At 45.0% G+C, this 27442-nt stretch overlaps 1 protein-coding gene, 1 long non-coding RNA gene and 1 pseudogene across 2 annotated transcripts; 1 reads left to right on the top strand and 2 right to left on the bottom strand.

Annotated features, from left to right (window-relative positions):
- LOC129562848 (uncharacterized) lies at window positions 1-23026 on the top strand. The gene is made up of 4 exons (XR_008687269.2): window positions 1-1731; window positions 1975-2158; window positions 2398-2469; window positions 22188-23026. It is a non-coding gene; the product is annotated as an uncharacterized LOC129562848 (long non-coding RNA).
- LOC148776606 (pancreatic progenitor cell differentiation and proliferation factor pseudogene) lies at window positions 3878-21758 on the bottom strand (annotated as a pseudogene).
- Window positions 23027-26172: 3146 nt separating the features above from the next.
- Window positions 26173-26902, bottom strand: LOC129562692 (translationally-controlled tumor protein-like). The gene has a single exon (XM_055436080.2). It carries the CDS (start codon window positions 26885-26887, stop codon window positions 26405-26407), a length of 483 nt encoding a protein of 160 aa, XP_055292055.2. The 5' UTR covers window positions 26888-26902; the 3' UTR covers window positions 26173-26404.
- Between the last annotated feature and the right edge of the window lie 540 nt (window positions 26903-27442).

Below are 27442 nucleotides of genomic sequence, written 5' to 3'. Positions count from 1 at the left end.
ACACGGCTGAGTGAGGCCAATTGCATGCCTGTCTAATTATCCTATTCTCTGCCCAAAGCCCACCCATCTGAGCCCTGCAATCCTCAGGTTGGGGTCACTGTTGGACCCCTCTAACAGCCTCCTTCAGATGCGTAGAACTTGGACCCAACTTCCTATCATCTGTGAAATCTCATGTCATTGGTGGTATTCCTTGCCTGCGTAGCTTGTTAAGCTGATTTCTCACCCTGTCTTTGCTGAGGATGAAATGCTTGCAGGCTTGTGTTAGAAGGACCTGAGAAGGAAGAAAAGCAAGATGCTGCCTGCTGTTGGGAGCTTGCAGCCTAGTAATGGTAGGGCACACCTGCCATTAATGAGAGGAGTACTATTTACAGAAGGAGTTTACATGTTAGCTTATTTACTTCTCACAAACAACCCTGAGGAACTGGCAAAAACCGAGGCTCAAAGATGTTAAGTAAATTAGTTAAGGTGACTCAACTAACTAGTGGTGGTGAAGCTGGTATTTGAATCCAGGTCAGTTTGATTCTTTAGTTACTATTTTACTTTGAGCAGTAGATTGAAGGAATATGTCCATACCCTAATCCCCCAGAACCTGTGAATGTGACCTCTGAAGTAACGAAGGTACAGATCTTGAGATGAAGAGGTCATCCTGGACTATCCAGGTGGGTGACAAGTGTCCTTAGAAGGGACACACGGAGGAGAAACAGATAAAGAAGAGACGTGACAACTAGGCAGAGATCAGAGAGGTGATGCAGCTATAAGCAAGGAATGCTAATTGTCTCCAGAAGCTGGAAGATGGAAGGAATGTTTTGTCCCCTAGTGTGTGGAGGGCCCGACAACACCTTGAGTTCAGATTTCTGTACTCCAAAACTGCAAGAAAACAAATTTCTGTGATTTAAGCCACTGGTTTGTGGCTGGCTTTTGTTTTTAACAGCAGTCACAGGAAACGAATACACTCTATTTAATTTCATCAAAATCCCCAGGGAATGTATAATTCAAGGATAAATTATGTTGTGTGCTGAGAGATTAAAAGATGTTTGAAAATCAGAGCAAGAGATCACTGAAATTGGGGATCAGTTCAGTTCAGTGGCTCAGTTGTGTCCGACTCTTTGCGACCCCATGAACTACAGCACGCCAGGCCTCCCTGTCCATCACCAACTCCCGGAGTTCACCCAAACTCAGTTGGCCCTATGTAATTATCTGTTAATACCTCTCCCTGTATCAAGCTTCCATCATCATCACCTTCATCATTTCTGTTACTGTTGACTGCTTAATATGTGCTGGGCACCAGACTAAGTGCTTTTCCTGCATCACCTCTGTTAAGACTCCTGTCAGTTCTATGAGGTAAGTACTAGTATTAGCCTATTTTTCAGGTGAGAAGCCTGAGGCTCAGAAAAGTAATTTCCCACCTGCGGTTGTACAGTGAATAAGTGCCAGTGGGAGGCAGGAACTCAGGTCTGCCTTGCTTCTGAATCTCGGCTTAAGCAGTTTCCTACACCGCCTTCCCTTACACATGCTTAGTCATTATGATTAAGGGCTCCATCATTTTGGGAGGCCAGGGCCATAAGGGTGGACTGAGCGTGGTCTCTGCGAGAAGAGTCCTCTAGGGTATGGCGTGCCTCTCCAGGCCACGGCAGGCGTGACTCCGCAGATGTTCATTAATGATGGGACAGATGACAGCTGAGCTCAGGCTGTGTCACAGCCGTTGGAGAAGCATATGACATCCTTTTGGAGGTAAGTCACCGGTTTCTGCATTGTGTTATTGGGCTGCTACACAGGGTGTAAGAGAAAGCAGGTGAGCATTGCCTCTAGCCCCTGCCTCACCCACAGGGCATGGAGGTATGGCGTGTAGATCCCCGTGAAGGGAATGGGAAATCTGGGTTGGCGGTGATCTGGACTGACTGACCGCGTCCCACTCTCTGTTCAGGTAGAGGAAGAGGACACGAGGCTAGATTTTCATTTCTTTTTCTTTTTTAGAAGCTGTCAATGTTATGGATTAAGACCCAGGTAAACTATCCGAGGTGCAAGAGAGAATGGAAAATTCTTGGCCCTGATTCTGACAGAAAGCCTGGTTTTAGAATTTGAGAAGGTGATTGGATCTAGTTTGCTTTTCTCCAAGTAGGGGAGAGACAAGACAGAGTGCCAAGCTGAGGGGCTAAAGGTAAGCCATCTGGTTTTGCATTTTGTTGCAGCCAAGAGGTGTGGTTTTCACTCTGCCCCCACTACTCCCCTCCTTCCACAGCATGGGGTTCCATGAGGCCAGCCTGTTGATTTCTTTTACATGTGTATGGAATTGACATCTTCTATCCCTTCCAGTGTGGAATTAACTTTGTGAATAATCTGTGAAGCAGCCCAATCAAAAAGATTTCCTTCATTTATAGGATTTTCTCTATTTGTCAGCAGAGGTAGGAACCCCACTGAAGGTTTGTTAAAGAGCCATAGACGAGTTCTAGATGGCCCTACTCGCACAGGGTAAGTGCACTTGACTTCTATTTTTTTTTTTTTTTGTAATACTCTTTCCTAGTCTTCAGAGATTCAAGTGGGATTGAAATTATATTTACCAAGTTTAAGCATACTGATACCTTGAAAGAAGTAAATGTAAGACAACAAAAATACATAGACTTTCATGCAGTAAACATAAACTCAGGGAAGTTCCATTTATTCAACAAAATTTTGTTGCACCCCTGCTGCTGCTGCTGCTGCTAAGTCACTTCAGTCATGTCCGACTCTGTGTGACCCCATAGACGGAAGCCCACCAGGCTCCCCCGTCCCTGGGATTCTCCAGGCAAGAACACTGGAGTGGGTTGCCATTTCCCTCTCCAATGTGTGAAAGTGAAAAGTGAAAGTGAAGTCGCTCAGTTGTGTCCGACCCCTAGCGACCCCATGGACTGCAGCCCACCAGGCTCCTCCATCCGTGGGATTTTCCACTACTGTTTATCAAATTCTAGGAATATGGAAAAGAATGAGTTTGCCTTCAACTTGCTCCATCTGTTTGGGGAAACCATTGTGCAGCTGTTGAAAATCATACTTTCTGGTGAGATTACTTAATGGTTTCTCCAAAGTGGAGAAAAGTTAATAAAAGAATGACAGTAATAAAAGTAGGGAAGCTAGAAAGTAGCTGGATTTACTACATGATATGCTATAGCCAATATTATTTTGAACTAAATTCCAAGAGAACAGTGCAATAAGAAAAGTGATATGAAATGTCTATGAAAACACTGTGGAATAAGCCCAGGAAGGATGGACAGTGTTCCAGCAGGTCCTTCTCTAAGCAAAAACAAAACAGACATTAAATTGTCAAAGTGGGATGAGAAACCTTTATCAAGTGAGAGTCAATAGAAAGTTAAAAATCAATCTTAGTGATTTATTCAGTGCCACCTCTTGCCATCTTTTTTTTTTTTTTTTTTTTTGCTGCTGCTTGGAGTTTATTGTCCACTTGGTACAAGCACAGGGTTATGGGGTGTGAAGAAGGCTTTCAATATGGCTTGGATAGTAAAGAGTGGAATTCTCTCAACTTCCTTATTGGTGTTTTGCTGTTTTGATGTGTTAGTCAACTCAGTTGTGTTCAACTCTTTGTGATCCCATGGCCTGTAGCATGCCAAACTCCTCTGTCTATGGGGATTCTCCAGGCAAGGATACTGGAGTGGGTTGCCACACCCTTCTCCAGGGAATCTTCCCAACCCAGGAATTGAACCTGAGTCTCTTAAGTCTCCTGCAATAGCAAGCGGGTTCTTCACCACTAGAGTCACCTGGGAAGTTGTTTTGATATTAAAAACCAAACTGCTTCTGTTGGCAGCAGCCTGCTTAGTCTTGTGGTGGGGAGGGGGGCTCCGATGAGCCTAGCACCTTGGAAGGAATCCTAGCCATTGGTGGTAGTCACTCAGGATGGGGGCCTACAATTGGTTTTGCCAGGCTGGCCACCAGGCTGCTGCTTTCCCACAACTTCCTGAGCCAGGTCACAGGTGGTCATACCGGTTGGGGCCTTCGAAGTTTCTCAGGGGACTCTAACACTGTGGTCATGAATAGAACAGTGGACTTTTAGGAAAAGAAGCTAGCCCATCTATGTTCCGGGTCTGCTGTGGGGAGACCTGGGTCATGGGAGGTGGCTTCCCCAGGGTACTCCGTACTTGTGCAGGAGCTGTTAGGGAAGTGGAGCCCAGGAAGTGCTGCTAGGAGTCATGAGTGGCCACAAGCAAGCTGCTGGAGGGGTGGTTGGCATGCTCTTGCTTGCGGGTTGGTGGAAACCTTGGCCACAACACTTCGCTGGCCTTGAGGTGTGATCATGGATGGCAGCGGGGATGGGTGCGGGTAGGGGAGACAGGGAGTAAGCCACAGAGCCCATCTGGGTAGGAGAAAGCAGGCGCTGCCCCACAAACCAGATGCTCGGGGGTTGCCATCATTTTGAAACTGATAAATTGGGCATCAGTTCAGTTACTCAGTCATGTCCAACTCTTTGCAACCTAATGGACTGTAGCACGCCAGGCTTCCCTGTCCAACACCAACTCCCAGAGCTTGCTCAAACTCATGTCCATCAAGTTGATGCCTCCAACCATCTCATCCTCTGTTGTCCCCTTCTCCTTCCACCTTCAATCTTTCCCAACATCAGGGTATTTTCCAATCAGTCAGTTCTTCACATCAGGTGGCCAAAGTACTGGAGTTTCAGCTTCAGCATCAGTCCTTCCAATGAATATTCAGGACTGATTTCCTTTAGGATGGACTGGTTGGATCTCCTTGCAGACCAAGGGACTCTCAAGAGTCTTCTCCAACACCACAGTTCAAAAGCATCAATTCTTCGGTGCTCAGCTTTCTTTATAGTCCAACTCTCACATCCATACATGACTACTGGAAAAACCACAGCTTTGACTAGACGGACCTTGGTTGGCAAAGTAATGTCTCTGCTTTTTAATATGCTGTCTAGGTTGGTCATAGCTTTTCTTCCAAGGAGCAAGCATCTTTTAATTTCATGGCTGCAGTCACCATCTGCAGTGATTTTGGAGCCCAAGAAAATAAACTCTGTCACTGTTTCCATTGTTTCCCCATCTATTTGCCATGAAGTGATGGGACCAGATGCCATGATCTTAGTTCAGAAAGTAAACCTGATGCCGTTATGGGAGATGGAGCCACTTTCGTGCTCTGGGTAGGATCACCTCTGTGGGAGAATGTTACATTTTTTTCTTTTTTTTTTTTTACATTTTTTTTTTACATTTTTTTCTTAAAGGCAAAATGTTTTTAGGTTTTACCTCTTTACTTTGTATTTACTTTTAAAGTTGCACTTGTTCACCTATCAGTATTATGAAATCTGATATTTGGGATACTTTTTCTGTAATAAAACATTCTCTTTTGAAAAAAGAATCATACTTTCAAAGAATTTGGGAAGCCTAATGTGTAACTCTATACTGATGACACTTAAGCACATAAAAAATTGGAAGGACATTTTTCAAAATGTTAAACAACATTTTCAAAAATGTTGTTTTTGAATTATGGAATTGCAGGATTATTCCTCCTGCTTTTCAACGTTTTCTAGATTTTCTAAAGCAAGTTGCATGATTTTGATAATTAGAGAGAGAAAGATGTCATTAAAAAAATGATTGCATCTGATTAGCTGCATGCAATCCATGCTCTCTGTTGCCAGCTGATCCTCTGCCTTTGGCAAGAGATGAATTTCACGAGCCTACAAGCCCTGCCAGGAAAAGTGCAATTACCCAGAATGAAGCCACCCTGGGGCCTGGCCAGCCCCTGTTGGAAGGAGGGATGATGCAGAGAAGCCCATCTGGAGAGGGGCTGCATTGTATCTCAGGGACACCCCAAAACTGAGCTGTGCCCACCTATAGATTCCTAGGCAGCATTCTAACTTAAAGGTGAATTGCTGATGCTGGACTGCCAGCCAGTTAAACGCTGTCCTGACTTGGGCGCTGTGTGCCCATCTTGAAGTGCAAGGAAACATGACTGGGCAGAAGCTCAGATGGGTCTGCACCTGCCTCAGGGCTGCCAGAGAGCATCACGCTTGCCTCCTAACAAGGATCAAGCTGCCTGATTGGAAGTTCAGGCTTCTGACAGAATGTATTGGAGACTAGGATTCCCTCCTGCTGTGTAGTCTAGTGCTGTTCCACTCTGACCAGTGACATTTGCAAGACCAAGGGGAAAAGCAGGAGCTTGGGGTCTTGGGCGGATTTGCTGAATCAGACTCCACGTTCTAAGAAATCCCCAGGTGACTGCAGAGCACACCTGCCTTTGCATAGCTCTGCCACAGTTACCTCTCAGGTGGGTAAACCTCAGCTGGTCTGCAAGGGGAGGGGATCGGAGCAGGAAGAGGATGTCCTGAGGGTCCTGAGGAGCCCAGGGGAAGCCTCGCCTTCCATCAAGTGGGCTGAAAGCAGAAGCAGCTTTGGAGGCCAGGCCCGGACTGCTGGCGAGATCCCTGATAAGCATCTGCTTCTGTGATTTAGGGCAAAGGAGGCTGAGCAAGAGCCCGTTCCAGGGCAACCTTCTCTAGGAATGTGGGGGGCTTAGTGGATAATCTCTCCCTGTCTCTTGCGGGGTCTCTGGAGCCTGGTAGGAAGCAGAGGCATTATTTTCATTTTCCATATGGTTTTGGGGGGATGGGGAGGAGGCAAGCTGGGATGCTGCCAGCTACTGAGAAAGCTAGAGCTCTTGGTGTAATAGTTCCAGCTGGCTCTTGGGCTAGATAGCAAGGCTGTGTCCAGACACACCATCCTTCCAGATCTCCAGACACTTGCCGTTGGACTGCTAGAATCTCTCAGGGGCTGCTGAGAGTTACAGACTCCTGGGCCATTTTCATTTTTTTGAGGGGTGGTGGTGGTAGTTTCCAGTACATTAAAAGTACTGGGGAAAAAAGCTTAAATGCTGTAGTATTTTAAGAAGTATTTACATTTTAAAACTTAATATTTAAAAACACAGACAATGTGAATATGGATTTAACACTGTATTAGTTTGCAAGGGCCGCCATAGCAAAGTACTACAAAGTTGATGGCTTAAACAGCAGAAACTGTCTCACAGTTTGGAGGCTGGAAGTTTAGGATCGAGGTGTCTACAGGGCTGTCTTCTTTGAGGCCTCTGTTGGGTTCCCAGCTGGCCATCTGCTCCCCGTGTTACTGTTACATGGTCCTCTGTGTTTGTGTCCATTTGTTCTTTTCTTCTTAAAATATTTATTTACTTGCATGCACCAGGTCTTAGCTGCGGCACAGGGATTTTTGATGTTGGTTGTGGTGTGCAGGATCTTTAGTTCAGCATGTGAACCCTGAGTTACAGCATGTGGGATCTAGTTCCCTGGCCGGGGTTTGAGTGCAGGCCCCCTGCCTTGAGAATGCGTAGTCTCAGCCACTGGACCACCAGGGAAGTCCCCAGCTGTTCTTCCCAAGGACACCTGCCATATTGGATTAGGGCCCACCCTAGTGGCCTCCTTTTAACTTTACTTCTTTAAAAACCCTATTTCAAAATACATTATATCCTGAAACCCTGGGGGTTTGGAATTTTTGGAGAATACAAGTCAGCTTGTAACAACAAATAACATCAAAAGGCTAAGATAAAGCCCTTTCATGAATGTAAGGCCCAGGCCCCACGGCCCTCCTTCCCCGCCCTGTCTTGTATTCTGCCCATAAGCCAGCCAAGCAGGCAGCCTAAGGCATCTGATATTTCCTGTTTGTTGTATGTGGGGGTGGACACAGGGAGGAAAGTTCTCTCCCCAGCTCTGCGACCCCCCCAACCCCCCACCCGTAGCCTACTCTGGCTGCTTTCTGCCCTCTAAACCAGTCTTGACTATCGTCCTCATGTGGATCCCAGAAGTTTTCCGCTTTTGGTGGGAAAATCTGAGGGCTTGGCTTCAGCCAGTGCCCATGACTGTGGCCAGGATTCTGTTGCTCCCATGCTTAGGACATGCATAATGAGAGCCCACCCAACACACTATCTTCTGGTCCTGAAGATGTTCCACATACTGAAAGAGGTTTCCTGGGGAATTATTGAGTAATCACAAAATGCCCATCTGTGCCGGGAGACCTGATCTTCAGACAGGCACATGTTCCAAGTCTTTTAAGTCCTCTCTGAAGCCACCTATTATAGGTTAAACTGTGTTCCCTAAAGACATATTGGAGTCCTAACCTCAAGTACATCACAATGTGACCCTACCAGAGATAAGTGTCTTTACAAAGGTAATCAAGTTAAAATGAAGTTATAAGGGTGGGCCCTAATCCAATATAACTGGTGTCCTTATAAAAAGGGGAAATTTGGATACAGGTATGCAGAGAGGGAAGCTGGCCATCAACAGGCTGAGGAGAGAGGCCTGGGTCAGATCCTTCCCTCTTGGCACTCAGAAGGATTCTTGACTTCCAAGATGGATTCCCCAGAACTGGGAGACATTGACTGTCTGCTGTGTAAGCAGCCAGTTGACAGTTCTTTGTTACAGGGGCCCTAGCAAACTGATTTACTGCCTGTCATAACTCCTTCCCGCCACCTCTTCTCTCCTTATTTGCTCAGCGCTCTTTCCCTTACAGACTTGACTTGTGCTAGGCCTTGTTCCCTGCCTGCCAGTGGTGCCCTGCTGACTTACGTGACAGTCTTGGATCTCTTCAATGTCCCTGAGCTTCCTGAGGGCAAAGACCAAAATTATGTTCTTTTAAAAAATTCCACTGACCCTTGCCCAGTGCTGGCCAGAACACTAATAAAGCCATGTTGATCTGAAGCACCTTCCTCCCTGTTTACTACTGCCGTAGACTTTCTGGCATGGTTACATTGAGAGGCTGAGCCTAATGTTGGTGAGTGATGGAATTCCAACTGAGCTATTTCAAATCCTAACAGATGATGCTGTAAAAGTGCTGCACTCAATATACCAGCAAATTTGGAAAACTCAGCAGTGGCCACAGGACTGGAAAAGGTCAGTTTTCATTTCAATCCCAAAGAAAGGCAATAGCAAAGAATGTTCAAACTACTGCACAGTTGCACTCATCTTACACACTAGCAAAGTAATGCTCAAAAATCTCCAAGCAAGGCTTCAATAGTACAGGAACTGAGAACTTACATATATTCACATTGGATTTAGAAAAGGCAGAGGAACCAGAGATCAAATTGCCAACATCCTTTGGATCACTGAAAAATCAAGAGAGTTCCAGAAAAACATCTACTTCTGCTTTATTGACTACACTAAAGTCTTTGACTATGTGGATCACAACAAACTGGAAAATTCTTCAAGAGAAGGGAATACCAAACCACATACAACAATACCAGTACCTGCCTCCTGAGAAATCTATATGCAGGTCAAGAAGCAACAGTTAGAACCGGACATGGAACAACAGACTGGTTCCAAACTGAGAAAGGAATATGTCAAGGCTGTATACTGTCACCCTGCTTATTTAACTTGTATGCAGAATACATCACATGAAATGCTGGGCTGGATGAAGCACAAGCTGAAATCAAGACTACTGGGAGAAATATCAATTATCTCAGATATGCAGATGACACCACCCTTATGGCAGAAAGTGAAGAAGAACTAAAGAACCTCTCGATGAAAGTGAAAGAGGAGAGTGAAAATACTGCCTTAAAACTCAACATTCAAAAAACTAAGATTATGGCATCCAGTCCCATCACTTCATGGCAAACAGATGGGGAAGCAATGGAAACAGTGTCAGACTTTATTTTTTTGGGCTCCAAAATCACTGCAGATGGTGACTGCAGCTATGAAATTAAAAGATGCTTGCTCCTTGGAAGAAAAGCTATGACCAACCTAGACAGCATATTGAAAAGCAGAGACATTACTTTGCCAACAAAGGTGCATCTAGTCAAAGCTATTGTTTTTCCAGTAGTCATGTATGGATGTGAGAGTTGAACTATAAAGAAAGCCGAGCACTGAAGAATTGATGCTTTTGAACTGTGGTGTTGGAGAAGACTCTTAGGAGTCCCTTGGACTGCAAGGAGATCCAACCAGTCCATCCTAAAGGAAATCAGTCCTGAATATTCATTGGAAGGACTAATGCTGAAGCTGAAACTCTAATACTTTGGCCACCTGCTACAAAGAACTGACTGATTGGAAAAGACCCTGATGCTGGGAAAGATTGAAGGCAAGAGAAGAAGGTGATGACAGAGGATGAGATGGCTGGATGGCATCATCAACTCAATGGACATGAGTTTGAGCAAGCTCCGGGAGTTGGTGATGGACAGGGAAGACTGGCATGCTGCAGTCCATGGGGTCTCAAAGAGACACGACTGAGTGACTGAACAAGTGTGGTCCTTCTGAGTGGGTCTGGGCACAGCACTGCATCTGTTCAGGCTTAGGGTTCTTGTGACTTGGTCTCTCAGACCTTCCAGTCTGATTCTGAGAACAAGCCCTCTTGGGAGTGGAGTGCGTCCCTGTTAGCTTGAAAGGATATCCAGGAAGCCCTGGGCTCTGGAGGAGACCTCTGTGGGTGTGAAGTGGGGTGGGGGAAAGCAGAGGCCTGGTTGGCTTCCTGAGCCTTTGCTGCCCACTCCTGGAAGCCGCATCTAGGTCCCGGAGCGTAAGCTGTCACAGAAACCCAGCTTTCCTCCAGCGTCCACACCACCCTCCATCTCCCTGCAGGCCCTTCTCAGAGTGTATATGGTTTGAACTTTGACAATGACATCCTCAAAGTCTGGAGTACCAGCTTCTGCTCTGTCCTGAGTGGCAGTCCTCGCAGCTGTGCGTTGCACTGGAGGGAGCTGAGGAGCCCGGAGCCTGGGAGGAAGACACTCAGGGGCCCGAGAGAGCAAGAGGAGCAAGGATGCAGGTAGGAGTGGCTGTTTCGGAGGCAGGGAAGGGCTAAGAGTTGTGATCCCAGTGGAGTCTGCTCTGAGGATCCTGGTTGGATTTGACTTAACCTAGGCCCAGCCCCCTGGCTGGTGACCAGTCAAAGTGTTCTGGGGATCCAGGGTGGGAATTGATTACACTGACCTGAAGGGAAGGAGAGGCAGTATAGAAAAGTGACCACTGAATTATTAATAGGCTCTGAAGAGTCTAGTCAAGGCTATGGATTTTCCAGTAGTCATGTATGGATGTGAGAGTTGGACTGGAAAGAAAGCTGAGCGCCAAAGAATTAATGCTTTTGAACTGTGGTGTTGGAGAAGACTCTTGAGAGTCCCTTGGACTGCAAGGAGATCCAACCAGTCCATCCTAAAGGAAATCAGTCCTGAATATTCATTGGAAGGACTAATGCTGAAGCTGAAACTCCAGTCCTTTGGCCACAAGGAGGTGTAGGCCTCAAAGCCGCTCACAGCCCCTCCTGGCCCCACTTGTGAAGGCACAGCCTCAGGCTTGGGAGAGGTTGGCTGGGCTTAGTCACCAAGGAAGGGCTCCAGGGAGGCGCCACGGGCTGAGGACATTTTAAAGAATAGGCCAGGTCAGGAGAGTGGCAGGAAAACACATTTGAAATATTAACTCAAGTCTTCCCCCTACTGTTCTCTCCTTCCTTCCCTGCATGCCAGCGCCCCCACCCCCATATTTGAACTTTAAGCAGCCATCCTCCATCCCCTTGGCCCCAGGTGAGGGATGTAACAGAGAGGAAAGCAGGACTGGTTCTCAGTTTCTAAAAGCCTAAGGCTGCTCCTAGGTGGACAGGACTCTGGATGCAGCCAAAGCATTTGGGACCCGGTGGGTTTGGTGAGAGGATTTCACCTGGGTGTGAGAAAAGATATCTCTGGGGTGGGGGAAGGGAGGAAGAAGGAAAGCAGTGACAGTACAGACATGGGGGTTCCGATGGTGAGGAGGGAACGTCCTGTGAACTAGAAAGCAGCCTGGGGGGCCCACAGAGGAAGTGAGTTGTGTGGTGTGGCTCAGGCACAAGGGACGCCTTGGCCCTCAGAGTGTCCCGTCGCCGCGTGGTTCAGAGAGGAGCACGTTCCTTCCTGAGACGGCCGTGACGGTGGCAGTGGAGCTTCAGCCTCAGGAGGAACACGACCTTGAAAGGAGGGCTCGTGTTCCAGAGACTGTGGGCTGAGGGGGCAAGTGATGTCTCAGTGAGGGAGTGGGCGGCTGCACTGCCTCCCTCACTGGGTACCTTCACAGGGTCTGTGTGGTTGGTAGAATTGCAGAGCTCCCTTCCCCTTCTTGAGCCATTCTCCCGTTCCCTGGTTAGTCATTCGAGCACCAACCTAATACAGCTGGAAGGCCACTTGGCCAGTGGAATTAAGGTAACCAACCAGCTGACATAAAGACATCAGCCTGGATTACCCAGGTGGGCCCAATGGAGTCAAGCAGAAATGGAAGGTAGAGTCCATGAAAGAGAAGCAGCGGACACCAAGTCAGAGATGGAGGATTTGCTGTCTCTTTGCTGGTGCAAAAGAGCCCGGGTGCAAGGCTTAGAGAGAGACCTTTCAGAGCTAGAGGTGACCCTGGTGGACAGCCAGCAAGGCAGTGGGGAACTCAGAGTTGGGCCAAAAACCTGATATGTTTGGAAGACAATTCTTCCCTAAGATTTCCAATAATAGTGTCACTTGGCCGACTCTTGATTTTAGCCCCAGGAAACCCATGTTGGACTTCTGACCCACCCAAACCGTGAGTTAATATATTTGCGTTGTTTTAAGTCACAAAGTTAGCGGCAATTTGTTCTAACAGCAATAGGAAACGTTTGGATGGTGAGCCTGCCGTTGAGCAGGGCACAGAGTAAGTGACAACACGTGACCACGTCCACACACACAGGCAACCAGACTCGCTGAGGACCCCATCCCCCAAAGCCTAGGGGAAATTTGACGAAATCCCAGGTTCAAGAGGTGGGTAAATCCTAAGTGGAGATTACATTTCTGCCACATCGGTGGGATGGGGGTGAAAACAAATTAAATTCAGTGATAGGAAAAATGTGTGTGTTCTGCATACCTGTGGCCTGAAGAATTTGATGGAGTTAGAATACATGTTTCCTTAGTGGGAGAGCTGCTTTGTCCAGGTCAGCATTGTCAAGGAAAGGAGCCAGGAAGAGAGAGGCAGAAAGAGGCGGGTGCTCCGAGGCAGGCCTGCCACCCACCCACAGCCTGTGCCCACAGAACCTTCCAGGGGCCCAGACAAGAACGTCAGTGTTCTCTTTGAATGGCTGGGCTCATGGTGGTGAAGCGCTGGGGCCTTGTCGCTGCTTGGGAGGAAGTGCCAGCTGTCTGGGGGTTCTCAAAACTGCCCAAGTTTCTGCCTTACCTGGCTTCTCAGCTGGGAAACAGCAAGTGTTCCTAGTCCCTTGTCTGAGCACACCTGGCAGGCAGCTCTGCAAGCAAGAATACTGCAATGGGTTGCCATTTCCTTTTCCAATGCATCTTCCCAACCCGGAGATTAAACCTGCGTCTCCTGCTTTGGCAGATGGATTCTCTACCACTGAGCCAACTTCCAGTTAAAAAACAAGTCACAGGGGTGTAAGTACAGCACAGTAACTATAGTGTTTTATTTTTTTCCTCTAGTTTAATTGAGATATAATTGACATACAGCACTATATAAGTTTGGGCTTCCCAGGTCCTAATGGTAAAGAACCTGCCTGCCAATGCAGGAGACTTAAGAGATGTGGGGTCAATCCCTGGGTCAGGAAGATCCCCTGGAGGAGGGCATGGCAACCCATTCCAGTATTCTTGCCTGGAGAAGTCCATGGACAGAAGAGCATGATGGGCTACAATCCATAGGGTCACAAAGAGTCAGACAGACTGAAGCGACTTGGCAAACACACACACTATATAAATTTAAGGTGTACAGCATGATTGGGCCTGCATACATCAGGAAATGATTCCCACGGTAAGTTTAGTGTGAAACATCCATCATCTTATATAGATGCAGAATTAAAGACCTAGAAAAATTTTTTTTCTTGCGATTGACAACTGAAGATTTACTCTCTTAACAACCTTTATATGTAACATGTTGCTGTTCAGTTGCCAAGATGCATCTGTTTTGTGACCCCATGGATTATAGCCCGCCAGGCTCCTCTGTCCATAGGATTTCTCAGGTAAGAATACTGGAGTGGGTTGCCATTTCCTTCTCCAGGGGATCTTCCTGACCCAGGGACTGAACCTGCACCTCCTGCACTGGCTACCAGGGAGCCACCTGGAAGCCCTCCTATATAACACACAGCTGCTGCTGCTGCTGCTAAGTCACTTCAGTCGTGTCCGACTCTGTGTGACCCCATAGACGGAAGCCCACCAGGCTCCCCCGTCCCTGGGATTCTCCAGGCAAGAACACTGGAGTGGGTTGCCATTTCCTTCTCCAATGTGGGAAAGTGGAAAGTGAAAAGTGAAAGTGAAGTTGCTCAGTCGTGTCCAACCCTGAGCGACCCCACGGACTGCAGCCCACCAGGCTCCTCCATCCATGGGATTTTCTAGGCAATAGTACTGGAGTGGCTTGCCATTGCCTTCTCCGATGACACACAGCAGTGTCAATCATATTTTATCATGTGGTACATTTTATCCCTAGTACTTACTTACTTTATAACTGGAAGTTTGTACCTTTTGACCACCTTCATCCAATTCTCCCCTCCGTTCTCCACCTCCCCAACCCCGCCTCTAACCACAAATCTGATCTCTTTTTCCTATGAGTTCATTTGTGTGTGTGTGTCTGAAGTAAAATGGACCTACAATACTCTGTTAGTTCCTGTTACACAACATAGTGATTTGATATTTCTCTGTTTCAAACTGATCACTTTAAGTACTCTGTTATCATGCAAAGATATTACATAATTATTGACTGTATTACCCACACTATACGTTTCATTCCTGTGTCTCATCCACTCTGAAACCGGAACTTCATTCCTGTTCATTTCTTTACCTATTTCTTCTCTCCCCCTCTCCTCCACCCCAGCAGCCACCTGTGTGGCCTCCGTATCTTTGACTCTGTTTCTGTTTTGTTACATTTGTTTTTAGTATATATATTCCATATATAAGTGAAATCATACAATATTTGTCTTGCTCTGTTTGACTTATTTCACTTAGCATAATATCTTCCAGGTTCAGCCATGTTGTCAGAAATGGCAAGATTTAATTTTTAATGGCTGAGTAATATTCATATATATATATATATATGTATATATATACACACACACATCTTTATTCATTCACTTATCAGTAGGCATTTCGGTTGCTCCCACACTTGGTTATTATAAATAAAGCTGCATTGAACATACAGGTACATATATTTTTTTCTAGTTAGTGTTTTTGTTTTCCAGCAGAGGTGGAATTGCTGGATCTTGTGGTAGTCCTATTTGTAACTTTTTGAGCAATCTCCATACTGTTTTACATAGTGGCTGCCCCAATTTACATTTTCACCAACAGTGTATGAGGTTCCTTTTTCTCCACTTTTTTTTTTGCCAACACTTGTTATTTGTTGTCTTTTTTTAATAATAGCCATTTTGACAAAAGTGAGATGATATCACATTGTGGTTTTGATTTGCATTTCCTTGATGATTAGTGATGATGAGCATCTTTTCATGTGGCTGTTCTAAAATTTTAGAATTATTTGCTCTCGTTTCATGAAAAATGCCATTGATACTTTGATAGGGATTGTACTGAATCTGTAGATTGCCTTGAGTAGTATCCTCATTTTAACAATATTAGTTGTTGCAAACCATGAGCACGGTGTATCTTTCCATCGGTTTGTACAGCCTTCGGTTTCTTCTGTCAGTATCTTAGAGCTTTCTGAGTATAGGTCTTTACCTCCGTGCTGCTGCTGCTTCTAAGTCACTTCAGTCGTGTCTGACTCTGTGCGACCCCATAGACAACAGCCCACCAGGCTCCTCTGTCCCTGGGATTCTCCAGGCAAGAACACTGGAGTGGGTTGCCATTTCCTCCTCCTTAGCCCACTCCAGTGTTCTTGCCTGGAGAATCCCAGGGACGGCGGAGCCTGGTGGGCTGCCGTCTATGGGGTTGCACAGAGTCGGACACGACTGAAGTGACTTGGCAGCAGCAGCAGTTGGAATTATTTACGTTTTAACATCTGTTTACTTGACTGCCTCAAGTCTTAGCTGTGGCATGAGGGATCTTTGTTGCATCACGTGGAATCCATCTGTTTACTTGACTGCCTCAAGTCTTAGCTGGGGCATGAGGGATCTTTGTTGCATCACGTGGAATCCATCTGTTTACTTGACTGCCTCAAGTCTTAGCTGGGGCATGAGGGATCTTTGTTGCATCACGTGGAATCCAAGACTGCCTCAAGTCTTAGCTGTGGCATGAGGGATCTTTGTTGCATCACGTGGAATCCATCTGTTTACTTGACTGCCTCAAGTCTTAGCTGGGGCATGGGGGATCTTTGTTGCATCACGTGGAATCCTTTGTTACAGCGCACAGACTCTCTAGTTGTGGTGCAAGGGCTCAGTACTTGTGGTGCACAGACTTAGTTGCTCCAAGGCATGTGGGATCTTAGTTCCCCAAGCAGGGCTCGAATCCAAGTCCCTTGCATTGCAAAGTGGATTCTTAACTACTGGACCACCAGGGAAGTCCCCGTTCTTTTTGATGTAATTGTAAATGGGATTGTTTTCTCAGTTCTTCTTTCTGATAGTTATATGTTCAGTTCAGTTCAGCTGCTCAGTTGTGTCCGACTCTTTGCGACCCCATGAATCACAGCACGCCAGGCCTCCCTGTCCATCACCAACTCCCAGAGTTCACTCAAACTCGTGTCCATCGAGTCGGTGATGCCATCCAGCCATCTCATTCTCTGTCGTCCCCTTCTACTCCTGCCCCCAATCCCTCCCAGCATCAGAGTCTTTTCCAATGAGTCAATTCTTCGCATGGGGTAGCCAAAGTATTGGAGTTTCAGCTTTAGCATCAGTCCTTCCAATGAACACCCAGGATCGATCTCCTTTAGAATGGACTGATTGGATCTCCTTGCAGTCCAAGGGACTCTCAAGAGTCTTCTCCAACACCACAGTTCAAAAGCATCAATTCTTCGGCGATCAGCTTTCTTCACAGTCCAACTCTCACATCCATATGTGACCACTGGAGAAACCATAGCCTTGACTAGACGGACCTTTGTTGGCAAAGTAATGTCTCTACTTTTTAATATGCTGTCTAGGTTGGTCGAGTAAGTGACTTTTAATTTCATGGCTGCAATCAGCATCCACAGTGACTTTGGAGCCCCCAAAAATAAAATCTGGCACTGTTTCCACTGTTTTTCCATCTATTTCCCATGAAGTGATGGGACCAGACGCCATGATCTTAGTTTTCTGAATGTTGAGCTTCAAGCCAACTTTTTCCACTCTCCTCTTCACTGTCATCAAGAGGCTTTTTAGTTCCTCTTCACTTTCTGCCATAAGGGTGGTGTCATCTGCATATCTGAGGTTATTGATATTTCTCCCAGCAATCTTGATTCCAGCTTGTGCTTCTTCCAGCCCAGCGTTCCTCATGATGTACTCTGCATGTAAGTTAATAAGCAGGGTGACAATATACAGCCTTGACGTACTCCTTTTCCTATTTGGAACCAGTCTGTTGTTCCATGTCCGGTTCTAACTGTTCCTTCCTGACCTGCATATAGGTTTCTCAAGAGGCAGGTCAGGTGGTCTGGTATCCCCATCTCTTTCAGAATTTTCCACAGTTTATTGTGATCCACACAGTTAAATGCTTTGGCATAGTCTATAAAGCAGAAATTGATGTTTTTCTGGAACTCTCTTGCTTTTACCATGATCCAACAGATGTTGGCAATTTGATCTCTGGTTCCTCTGCCTTTTCTAAAACCAACTTGAACATCTGGAATTTCACGGTTCACATATTGCTGAAGCCTGGCTTGGAGAATTTTGAGCATGACTTTACTAGCGTGTGAGATGAGTGCAATTGTGAGGTAGTTTGAGCATTCTTTGGCATTGCCTTTCTTTGGGATTGGAATGAAGACTGACCTTTTCCAGTCCTGTGTCCACTGCTGATTTTTTCCAATTTTGCTGGCATATTGAGTGCAGCACTTTCACAGCATCATCTTTCAGGATTTGAAATAGCTCAACTGGAATTCCATCACCTCCACAGAAGCTTTGTTCATAGTGATGCTTTCTAAGGCCCACTTGACTTCACATTCCAAGATGTCTGGCTCTAGGTGAGTGATCACACTATCGTGAATATCTGGGTCGTGAAGATCTTTTTTGTATAGTTCTTCTGTGTATTCTTGCCACCTCTTCTTAATATCTTCTGCTTCTGGTGGGTCCTAGTGTATAGAAATGAAACAGATTTCTGTACATTAGTTTCGTATCATGTGAGCTTACTGACTTCATTGATCAGTTCTAGTAGTTTCTTGCTGATATTTTCAGCATTTTCTATGTGTAGTATCATGTCACCTGTAAACAGCGATGGTTTTACTTCTTCCTTTCCAATTTGGATGCCTTTAATTCTTATCTGATTGCCGTGGCTGGACTTTGAATGCTAGGAATGGTATTGGAATGTTGAATAAAAGTGGTGAGATTAGGCATTCTTGTCTTGTTCCTGATCTCACAAGAAATATTTTCAAATTTTCACTGTTGAGTATGACATTAGCTGTGGACTTATCATATTTGCCTTTGTTATGTTGAGATGTGTTCCTTTTGTACCTACTTCATTGAAAGTTTTAATCATAAATGGATGTTGAATCTTGTCAAAATCTTTTTTTGCATCTGTTATATGATTACGTGATTTTTTTTTTCTTCAGTTTCTTAATGTGGTATTGACTGATTTGTAGATTTTGAACCATTCTTGTATCCCTGGGATAAATCTCACTTGATCATGGTGTTTGATCCTTTTAATGTATGGTTGGATTTTGTTGAGGATTTTTGCATCTATGTTTTTCAGTGATGTTGTCCTTTAATTTTCTTTATTTGTGAATTATTTGTTTGGTTTTGGTATCAGGGTGATGCTGGCCTTGTAGAATGAATTGGGGAGCATTCCTTCCTCTGTAATATTTTGGAATAGTTTGAGAAATATAGGTGTTGACTCTTTTCTAAATGTTTGGTAGAATTCACCTATGAAGTCATCTGATCCTGGACTTTTGCTTGCTGGGAATTTTTTTTCTTTTACAGATTCAGTTTCATAACTGATAATTCATTCGTGTTGTCTATTTCTTCCTGGTTCAGTCTTAGAACATTATACATTTCTAGGCATTTATTAATTTCTTCTAAGTTGTCCATTTTATTGGTGTGTAATTAATTGTTCATGGTTATCTCTTATGGTCCTCTGTATGTCTATGGTATTTGTTGTAACTTCTTTTTTTAAGGCTATGGTTTTTCCAGTGGTCATGTATGGATGTGAGAGTTGGACTGTGAAGAAAACTGATTGCCGAAGAATTGATGCTTTGGAACTGTGGTGTTGGAGAGGACTCTTGCCGAGTCCCTTGGGCTGCAAGGAGATCCAACCAGTCCATTCTAAAGGAGATCAGTCCTAGGTGTTCATTGGAAGGACTGATGTTGAAGCTGAAACTCCAATACTTTGGCCACCTCATGCGAAGAATTGACTCATTGGAAAAGACTCTGATGCTGGGAGGGATTGGGGACAGGAGGAGAAGGGGATGACAGAGAATGAGATGGCTGGATGGCATCACTGACTCAATGGACACGAGTTTGAGTGAACTCCGGGATTTGGTGATGGACAGGGAGGCCTGGCATGATGTGATTCATGGGGCCGCAAAGAGTCGGACGACTGAGCGACTGAACTGAACTGAACTGATTGATTTGAGCTCTCTTTTTTCCTGATGAGACTAGCTAAATTATCTTTTTTTTTTAAATCTTTTAAAGATAGCTCTTAGTTTCATGTGTTTTATCTGTTTCTGCTCTGATCTTTATGATTTATTTTCTTTTACTAACTTTGGGCTTTGTTCTTCTTTTTCTAGTTCCTTTAGATGTAAGGTTAGATTGTTCATTTGAGATTTTTCTTGCTTTGTGAGAATAAGCTTGTTTTGCTATAAGCTTTCTTCTTAGAACTGTCTTGCTATATTCCATAGGTTTTGGATTGCTGTATTTCCATTTGTCCCCAGATATTTATTAATTTCTTTTTTGATTTCTTCAGTAACCTGTTAAATGTTTAGCAGTATATTGGTTAGCTTTTATGTGTTTATGCTTTGCTTTGTGCTGTTTTTTCTTATAGCTGATTTCTAGTCTCATAGCAGAAGGCAATGGCAGCCCACTCCAGTGTTCTTGCCTGGAGAATCCCAGGGACGGGGGAGCCTGGTGGGCTGCCGTCTATGGGGTCGCACAGAGTCAGACACGACTGAAGTGACTTAGAAGCAGCAGCAGCAGCAGTCTCAAAGCATTGTGCTTGTAAAAGATGCTTGATATGATTTCTATTTTCTTAAATTTACTGAGACTTGTTTTGTAGCCTAATATGTGAAATATCCGGGAAAGTGTTTCCTGACTATAGTTAATAATAGTGTATTGCATATTGAAAGTTGCTTAGAGAGTAAATCTTAAAATTTCTCATCACAAGAAGAAAATGTTTGTGTGTGGTGATGGAAGTAACTAGACTTTGCATGGTGATCATTTTTCAGTGTGTACCAATATCAATTGAAGCATTATGCTGTACAACTGAAACTGACATAATCTTTATATCAGTTAGAAAAAAAAGTGTCTGGAAAAACTCATGGCACTCCTTTGGGTGACCAGGAATGCTAAGGGCATGCTGAGATTATATGCTCCTGGTACATGTCTCTGCTGAGGCTCTGGGCTATTTAATGAGCCACCTTACATTCTTTTTGGAGTCCTGAGTAAGGCAGGGTATCTGCTTCTCTGGGAGCCCTGGGAAGGCTTTCAGAAGATGCTTATCAAGTACTGTGGTAAATGGGTAAGGGGATAAACTCCACAATCAGGTAAATTCGGTCCAAATCCTGACTTTCCTTCTTATTAAATGGGTAAACTTGCTTCTTAACCTCTCTGGGCAGTTCTTTACTCATTTCTAAAATAGGGATATTAAGATTATTTTTTTCTTTTTTTTGCTTTGTTGTTAGTCTCTAATGAGATAACCTATATAAAACAACTGTTTAGTAAGACACACACAAGTAATCTTCCTATGGTGATACATGAAAGGTCTAGACTGGGAGATCTTACATCTGCTAGGACTCTGAAGTGTTCTATCAGGAGTTAGGGAAGAATGTTTGTTTACTAGGAGTCAGTGTGTGTTCCAGTGTGGTGACGTTTGTAATTTTTGGCTGTCCATTATCTAAACCTCACTTCCTAATAGCACCTATTACTTTCTCTCTTGGAGACCATACTCCTGGATATGGTGGTGGTGGAGGCAGTGTGCTTTTGTTAAAGAACTCAAAGGGGCCAGATCTTCCCCTCCCTGCCCAGCTATGGGTAGGGTCCTTGCCTTTGATTTGGCCAGTTAAACCCCCTGTTCTGGAAACTGTCTCTGTCTCTTTTTATGGACTCATATTAAGTAGATACAGAGCCTTCCAGATTAATCAGCTTTTCTCTCCCATTTTGTATCCTATTCCCTTTAGTGGCTAGTTCTTCTATTTTATCTCCCAGTTTCTGCTGAATTATTGCTTTAGCTATTATAATTCTAACTCCCAAGAGTTCTTTTCTGTTTTCTGATTACCCCTTTCCCTCCCTAAAGATAGCATTCTGTCCTTGTTTCATGGGTGTATATTGTCTTAGTCTGTTCAGGCAGCTCGAACAAAAAACCAATGACTGGATGGCTCATAGCCCACAGAAATTTGCTGCTCACACATCCGAAGCCTGGCAAGCCCAAGACCAGCCTGGTTGCCTTCTGGTGACGGCCCTCTTCCTGGTTCATACCAGCACCTTTCCGCTGTCTCCTCACACGGGAGAAGAGGCACTGATCTTGTTGACGAAGCCTCCACTCTCATAAACATCTTCCAAAGGCCCAGTCCCCAATACTATCATCTTTGGAGGTTAAGATTTCAGCATACGAATTTAGAGAGGACATAAATACAAATATTTGGACCATAGTACGTATCTTCTCATATTTCAAGGACAGTATTATTTATAGTTTTTTTTTTCTCCAAAGTGTTCCTCTGATCGCTTTATGGCCTCTTTCTCACCCTGCTGAGCTGATTTTATTCTCATTGTTTGGTCTCTCACCTTTTAGAGTGTGACTCTATAAAGCTGATTAAAATCTCCCTGGGCATTCCAGCCCTATCACTCCATAATTAACAATAATCCTAATATTCTTTCTCTGTTGCATGTTTTTTCTCTGCATTTTATTATAATACTTTCCGTTGTGTGATATGTTCCATTATGTAATGACTATACTTATAATTATCCCATTGTTTTAGTGGGCATTAAGTTTTTCCTTTTTTCTCTTTTATTTAGAGAGAAGTTTGCTATATATTTTTTTTGGGCCCCAAAATCACGGCAGATGGTGACTACAGTCATGAAATTAAAAGACGCTTGCTCCTTGGAAGGAAAGTTATGACCAGCCTGGACAGCATATTGAAAAGCAGAGACATTACTTTGCCAACAAAGGTCCGTCTAGTCAAGGCTATGGTTTTTCCAGTGGTCATGGATAGATGTGAGAGTTGGACTCTAAAGAAAGCTGAGTGCCAAAGAATTGATGCTTTTGAACTGTGGTGTTGGAGAAGACTCTTGAGAGTCCCTTGGACTGCAAGGACATAGAAACAGTCCATCCTAAAGGAGATCAGTCCTGAATATTCATTGGAAGTACTGATGCTGAAGCTGAAACTCCAATACTTGAGCCAACTGTTACGAAGTACTGACTCATTTGAAAAGACCCTGATGCTGGGAAAGATTGAAGGCAGGAGGAGAAGGGGACAACAAAGGATGAGATGGTTGGATGGCATCACTGACTCAATGGACATAAGTTTGAGTAGTCTCTGGGAGTCGGTGATGGACAGGGAAGACTGGTGTGCTGCAGTCCATGGGGTCGCAAAGAGTCAGACATGACTGAGCGACTGAACTGACTACATACGGCTTTTATTTCCACATGAGGCATTGTCTAGAAATAGGTTCTGGGAGTTGAATTGTCAGGTCATAAGTTTGTGGGCACTTTCATCACTCCTTTCTGTGTGTTGCCAAATTTCTTTCTAGAGGTAGTGAACACAGGTCTAACGTCAGCAGCAACAAATAAGTACAACCCTCAAGCACATGATTTTCAAGTCTTTCTTTATTGTACCTTGTTTTCAAAGTACATACTAGCACTCATTATTGTTTAAATTAGTCTTTCTTTGGTTACCGGGAGGCGAGGGGTGGGGGTTAAAGATTCTTTCATATGGAACTGGGCAACTTTAGCCTGGAGAAACATGAGGAGGCCCATTGGATATAGAAAAGCTTCTCAGATGACTTTCAGATAGATGCAAATGCAAAATATTCAGTGTTGGTATGTTGGCAGTGGTTCTTAACCCAAGTGCCACAGGCTGGGGTGGGTTGACTCCCTGACATTATATGTAAAGTGTTGTATCCATATCCACTTTAGCAAAGGGAGTGGAGAGGGTCCTTCGCTTTCATCACAAGGCCCTAAAAAGGCTTAGTTGTATGGTGGGAGATTTTGTTCACTTTCAAATGAACAAAAGGCAGTACAGGAAGACTCTGTGGTGAGACTTCCTTGGTCTGAAATCTTGTTCTGCCAACTGCTAGCTCTGTGACTGTGGGCAAGCTATTAACTTCTCTGTGCTGGTAAGTGGGAAAGATAACAATAGCAGCTATTTCATCGGGTTGCTGTGGTGATTAAATGCGTTCACACAGGTAAAGCACTTTTACATATATATAAAGATTCATTATGGCTATGCTGGGTCTTTGTTGCTGGGCATGGACTTTCTCTAGTTGCACTGAATGGGGGCTACTCTTCATTGCGGTGGCTTCTCTTATTGGGATGGCTTCTCTTGTTAGGGAGCACAGGTCCTAGGGTGCATGGGCTTAGGTTGCCTTGTGGCACATGGGATCTTCCTGGAGCAGGGATCAAATCTGTATTGCCTGCATTGGCAGCTGGATTCTTAACACTAGACCACCAGGGAAGTCCCAGTAAAGCACTTTTAGTAGTGCCTGGTATATAGTAAATATATAATAAGTGTCTATTATTCAAAACCATTAGACTCTTCCAGCAAAAGGATAGTCTACTTCATGTAGCCCTATAGGTCAGAAGCTTGTAGGTAGTGAGTTCCCTGTCTCTTGAGGTACTCATGAAATAGCTAGAAGACAATGGTCAGGGAGGCTCTTGGGAGGACCCCTCAATTGAGAGACACTCTAAGTTTCTGGGAATTAAAATTCCCTTCTGGGCAGGTGGCAGGGCGAGACCAGCAGGCCCCCAGCAGGAGCGACAGCTGTGCTTGCTAAAATGGAAATGTCCTTATGAACACACCGGCTGTTTCAAGAGCATGTCCCTGGTGCACGCTTTTGAAGATGCAGAAGAATAGTTTGGAAAAACCAAGTGCAGTTTCTGTACCATCATGTGTGGAGACAGTAGGGGTGGGGGAAGCATCCTTGGTGCCCAGAGAGATGATACAGTGTGGGGTTTGGGGGTGCGGTGTTGTGTAGCAGAGGCTGCCCACTTTCAGTTGCTTCTCTGACTACCAGATATTTAATGAGCATTCTCCAAGGTCTGTGCGCTAGATATGATGATGGCTGAAAGGTTTGGTTAAACAGATGAATGAGATCCAGCACCACCATGCTCCCATTGTTCTAGTTTCCTTTTATTTACTGATCTCTGGGCTATTCGTGGAGGACAGTAGAGCCCAGCTAAGTGGCTGAGGTGCATGGATGTCTTTGGGAGCTCTGATCCAGGGGGAAGTTGGGCATTTCTACATATGAATGTGTGTGCATGCTCAAGAGCACTGGGGATCCATTCAAGCCTCAGATTTGCTAACTCTGGATCAAATAAAATCTGAATGGGCTAGTGTGGAAGGAGGTTTACTTTTACTTCTGGTTGGTTTATCCAGAAGCAGATGCTGAGTTAAGGATTTGAGTATCGTTCTTTATTTGGAGGTGAAGGAGCCCCAGGTAGGAGAATGGAGAGTGAGTCAGAGGCGGGAAGGTGACTACTGTTGAGGCAGCTGGGGCTTCACCACGTTGGGGGGCAGAGAATCCACACCTCAGGGGCATCCCCCCAAGGTAAGGGACTGGTTGGAGCTTGTTCCTGGGCTCTTCATTCCCCTGCACTCCCAGGCTGCCACATGGGTAGGAAAAGCAGAGAGCGCTCTGAACAGCAAGCTGCATGTGCTGGCAGTGTGGCATGGGTTGAGTGAGGGACCTTAAGAGAAGTGGACGCTAAACACACCGGCCTCAGTGTGTTTCAGTAAGAATAAAGTTCCCCTGATGTCAGCAAGGCCAAGAGTGTTCTGGGAAGCAAGATGGATCCCAGGGAGCTCCTTCTGAAGCCTGAGGTTGACTAGGACCTCTGTACAGTTGACTTGGAACAACATGGGAGTTAGGAATGCGGACCCTCTTGCACGGTGGGAAATCCAGTATTACTTTACAGTCGACCTTATGTGTTGTGTGGTTCTTATCTGTGGATCCAACCAACCACAGATTCTGTAGTACTGTAGTACATGTTTATAAAAAAAATAATGCATGTGTAAGTGGATGTGCACAGTTTAAACATGTTTTTCAAGGTTCAGCTGTATAGAAGTGCTGGTTTTGTGTGCTTCATAAAGGCAGCGGGCTAAGGTGGCACAGGCGGAGCTCCAGTCCAGTCTGGGTCCTGCTCAGCATGCACCACATGGGTCAGAGGCCCTCCCGGTGCCTCAGGTTCAAACTCCAAGGCTAGATGAAGGCATGGAGTATGCTGAGGGTGGAGAAGAAAAGCTGGAGCCTTCAAAGTCCCAGGACATGCCTATCTTCCACTGCTGGGTCTTTGCCATCAAAACAGGAGATGGGAGGCCTCCCAGGAGATCCCTGAAATTTTGTCTCATAAATTCTATTCACACTTTCTGTTGGAGTGCTCTAGAAGAGAGCAACTGTTCAGACTTGAGATCTGGTGTAGCTGAGGTGGTTCTCACAGCAGGAGGAGAAGTCTGAGCCTGCAGGTATTCACACCTAGGAACTAGTTCCAGCTCTGGTTCTAATTAGCCAAATCAGTGGTGACTGGGCCTCAGTTTCTCCTAGTGTAAAATGAGGAGGTTGAAAAAGATGGTCCCCAATGACCATTCAGATATAAAATCTGGTGATTTTATAGTTTGGGATATCTAGCTTTATAAACACTTCCCCATCCTGAATATCTTCTGAATTGAGGAGAATTAAATTCAATGGGAGTAATAGAAAAGCCTCAAACAGATGAAAAAATTCTCATTTTCAAGAAGCCCAGATGTAGAAATTTTAGGGCCAGGGTTTGACTTCACAGTGTCAATTCTTTTTTTTTTTTTCCAATGAGTTTAAATGCGTTTTATTTTTAGACAACCTACATGACAAGTTTTCTCAAAAACAATGCCTCCGCTCCAAATAAATCAACATTCAAAACAAATGAAGAGCTCGAGATGACATCAGTCCCATCTGTCTAAGTCCTGATGTTGTGTGGATGAAAAGCTGTGGCCAGCCAGTTATGACGACAGGTGATTGATCCAAAGTAATTGCCAACTTTGTTAACATTTTTCCATCTCTAAACCATCCTTAAAGAAAATCATATACGGGGTCACACCATCCTCACGGTAGTCCAGCAGAGCAACCATGCCATCTGGATTCATGTTTTCACCAATAAAGAACTGATAGTTTTTGAAATTAGCAAGGATGTGCTTGATTTGTTCTGCAGCCCCTGTCATAAAAGGTTTTACTCTTTCTGGTCTCTGTTCTTCAAGTTTCCCTTTGATTGACTTCATGTAATCTTTGATGTACTTCTTGTAGGCTTCTTTCGTGAAGCTGGTTTCCTGCAAGTGATGGTTCATGACAAGATCGACACCAGTGATTAGTGTGCTTTGGGTCCCTTCGCCCTCGGGGCCTTCAGCGGAGGCATTCCCACCAATGAGCGAGTCATCGATGTTGCCCTCTGTCCTACTGACCATCTTCCCCTCCACCTGCGGACACAGCCCGTCCGCGACCTCCCGGATCTTGTAGATGTCGGAGAACATCTCGTCATGGCTAATGAGGTCCGGTAGATGATCATGATGGCGACTGGAGGGAGGTGACAGCGGCGCTGGCTTAGCAGGAGCCCGGAGCTCAGAGCGAGCGCAGTGCGGCTGGAGCAGCGCTCCTGGGGAGGGGGGAGCGGGCGGAAAAGAGCTGTCAATTCTATCTTGTTCTCTGCTATGACACTTCCATTCCCAAAGTTTTCTCCTCAGTTGAAGATGGCTTCTGGAGCTTTGTCTGTTACATCCACATTCCAGAGCAGGAGGGAGAAAAGGATAAAGAGGGAACATCAGCTGTCTTTAAAAGAAGATTCTCATAATTCTTTGCCTACATGCCATTAGCCAGAACTTAGTCACATGACCACACCCAAGTATAAGGAAATCTGGGAGAAGTAGTCTTATTCTGGGCATCGATGTTTGGGATAAAATCGTGGACTCTGTGCCTAGGAAAGAAAGATACAGGCAGATATTGGGAGTTGTAGCCTAAAACCTTAAATTTCTCTGGATGCAGAACTAGTCAAATAAGCCACACCATTTAGTCTCTGCCCCTTGCCATGT

The sequence above is a fragment of the Moschus berezovskii genome, chromosome 9 (assembly GCF_049115385.1).
Source record: "Moschus berezovskii isolate FMDL1 chromosome 9, NW_MosBer_1.0, whole genome shotgun sequence".
Taxonomy (NCBI): Eukaryota; Metazoa; Chordata; class Mammalia; order Artiodactyla; family Moschidae; genus Moschus; species Moschus berezovskii.
The sequence above is the reverse complement of the archived record's forward strand: the minus strand, read 5'-3'. Positions and strand labels throughout refer to the sequence as shown.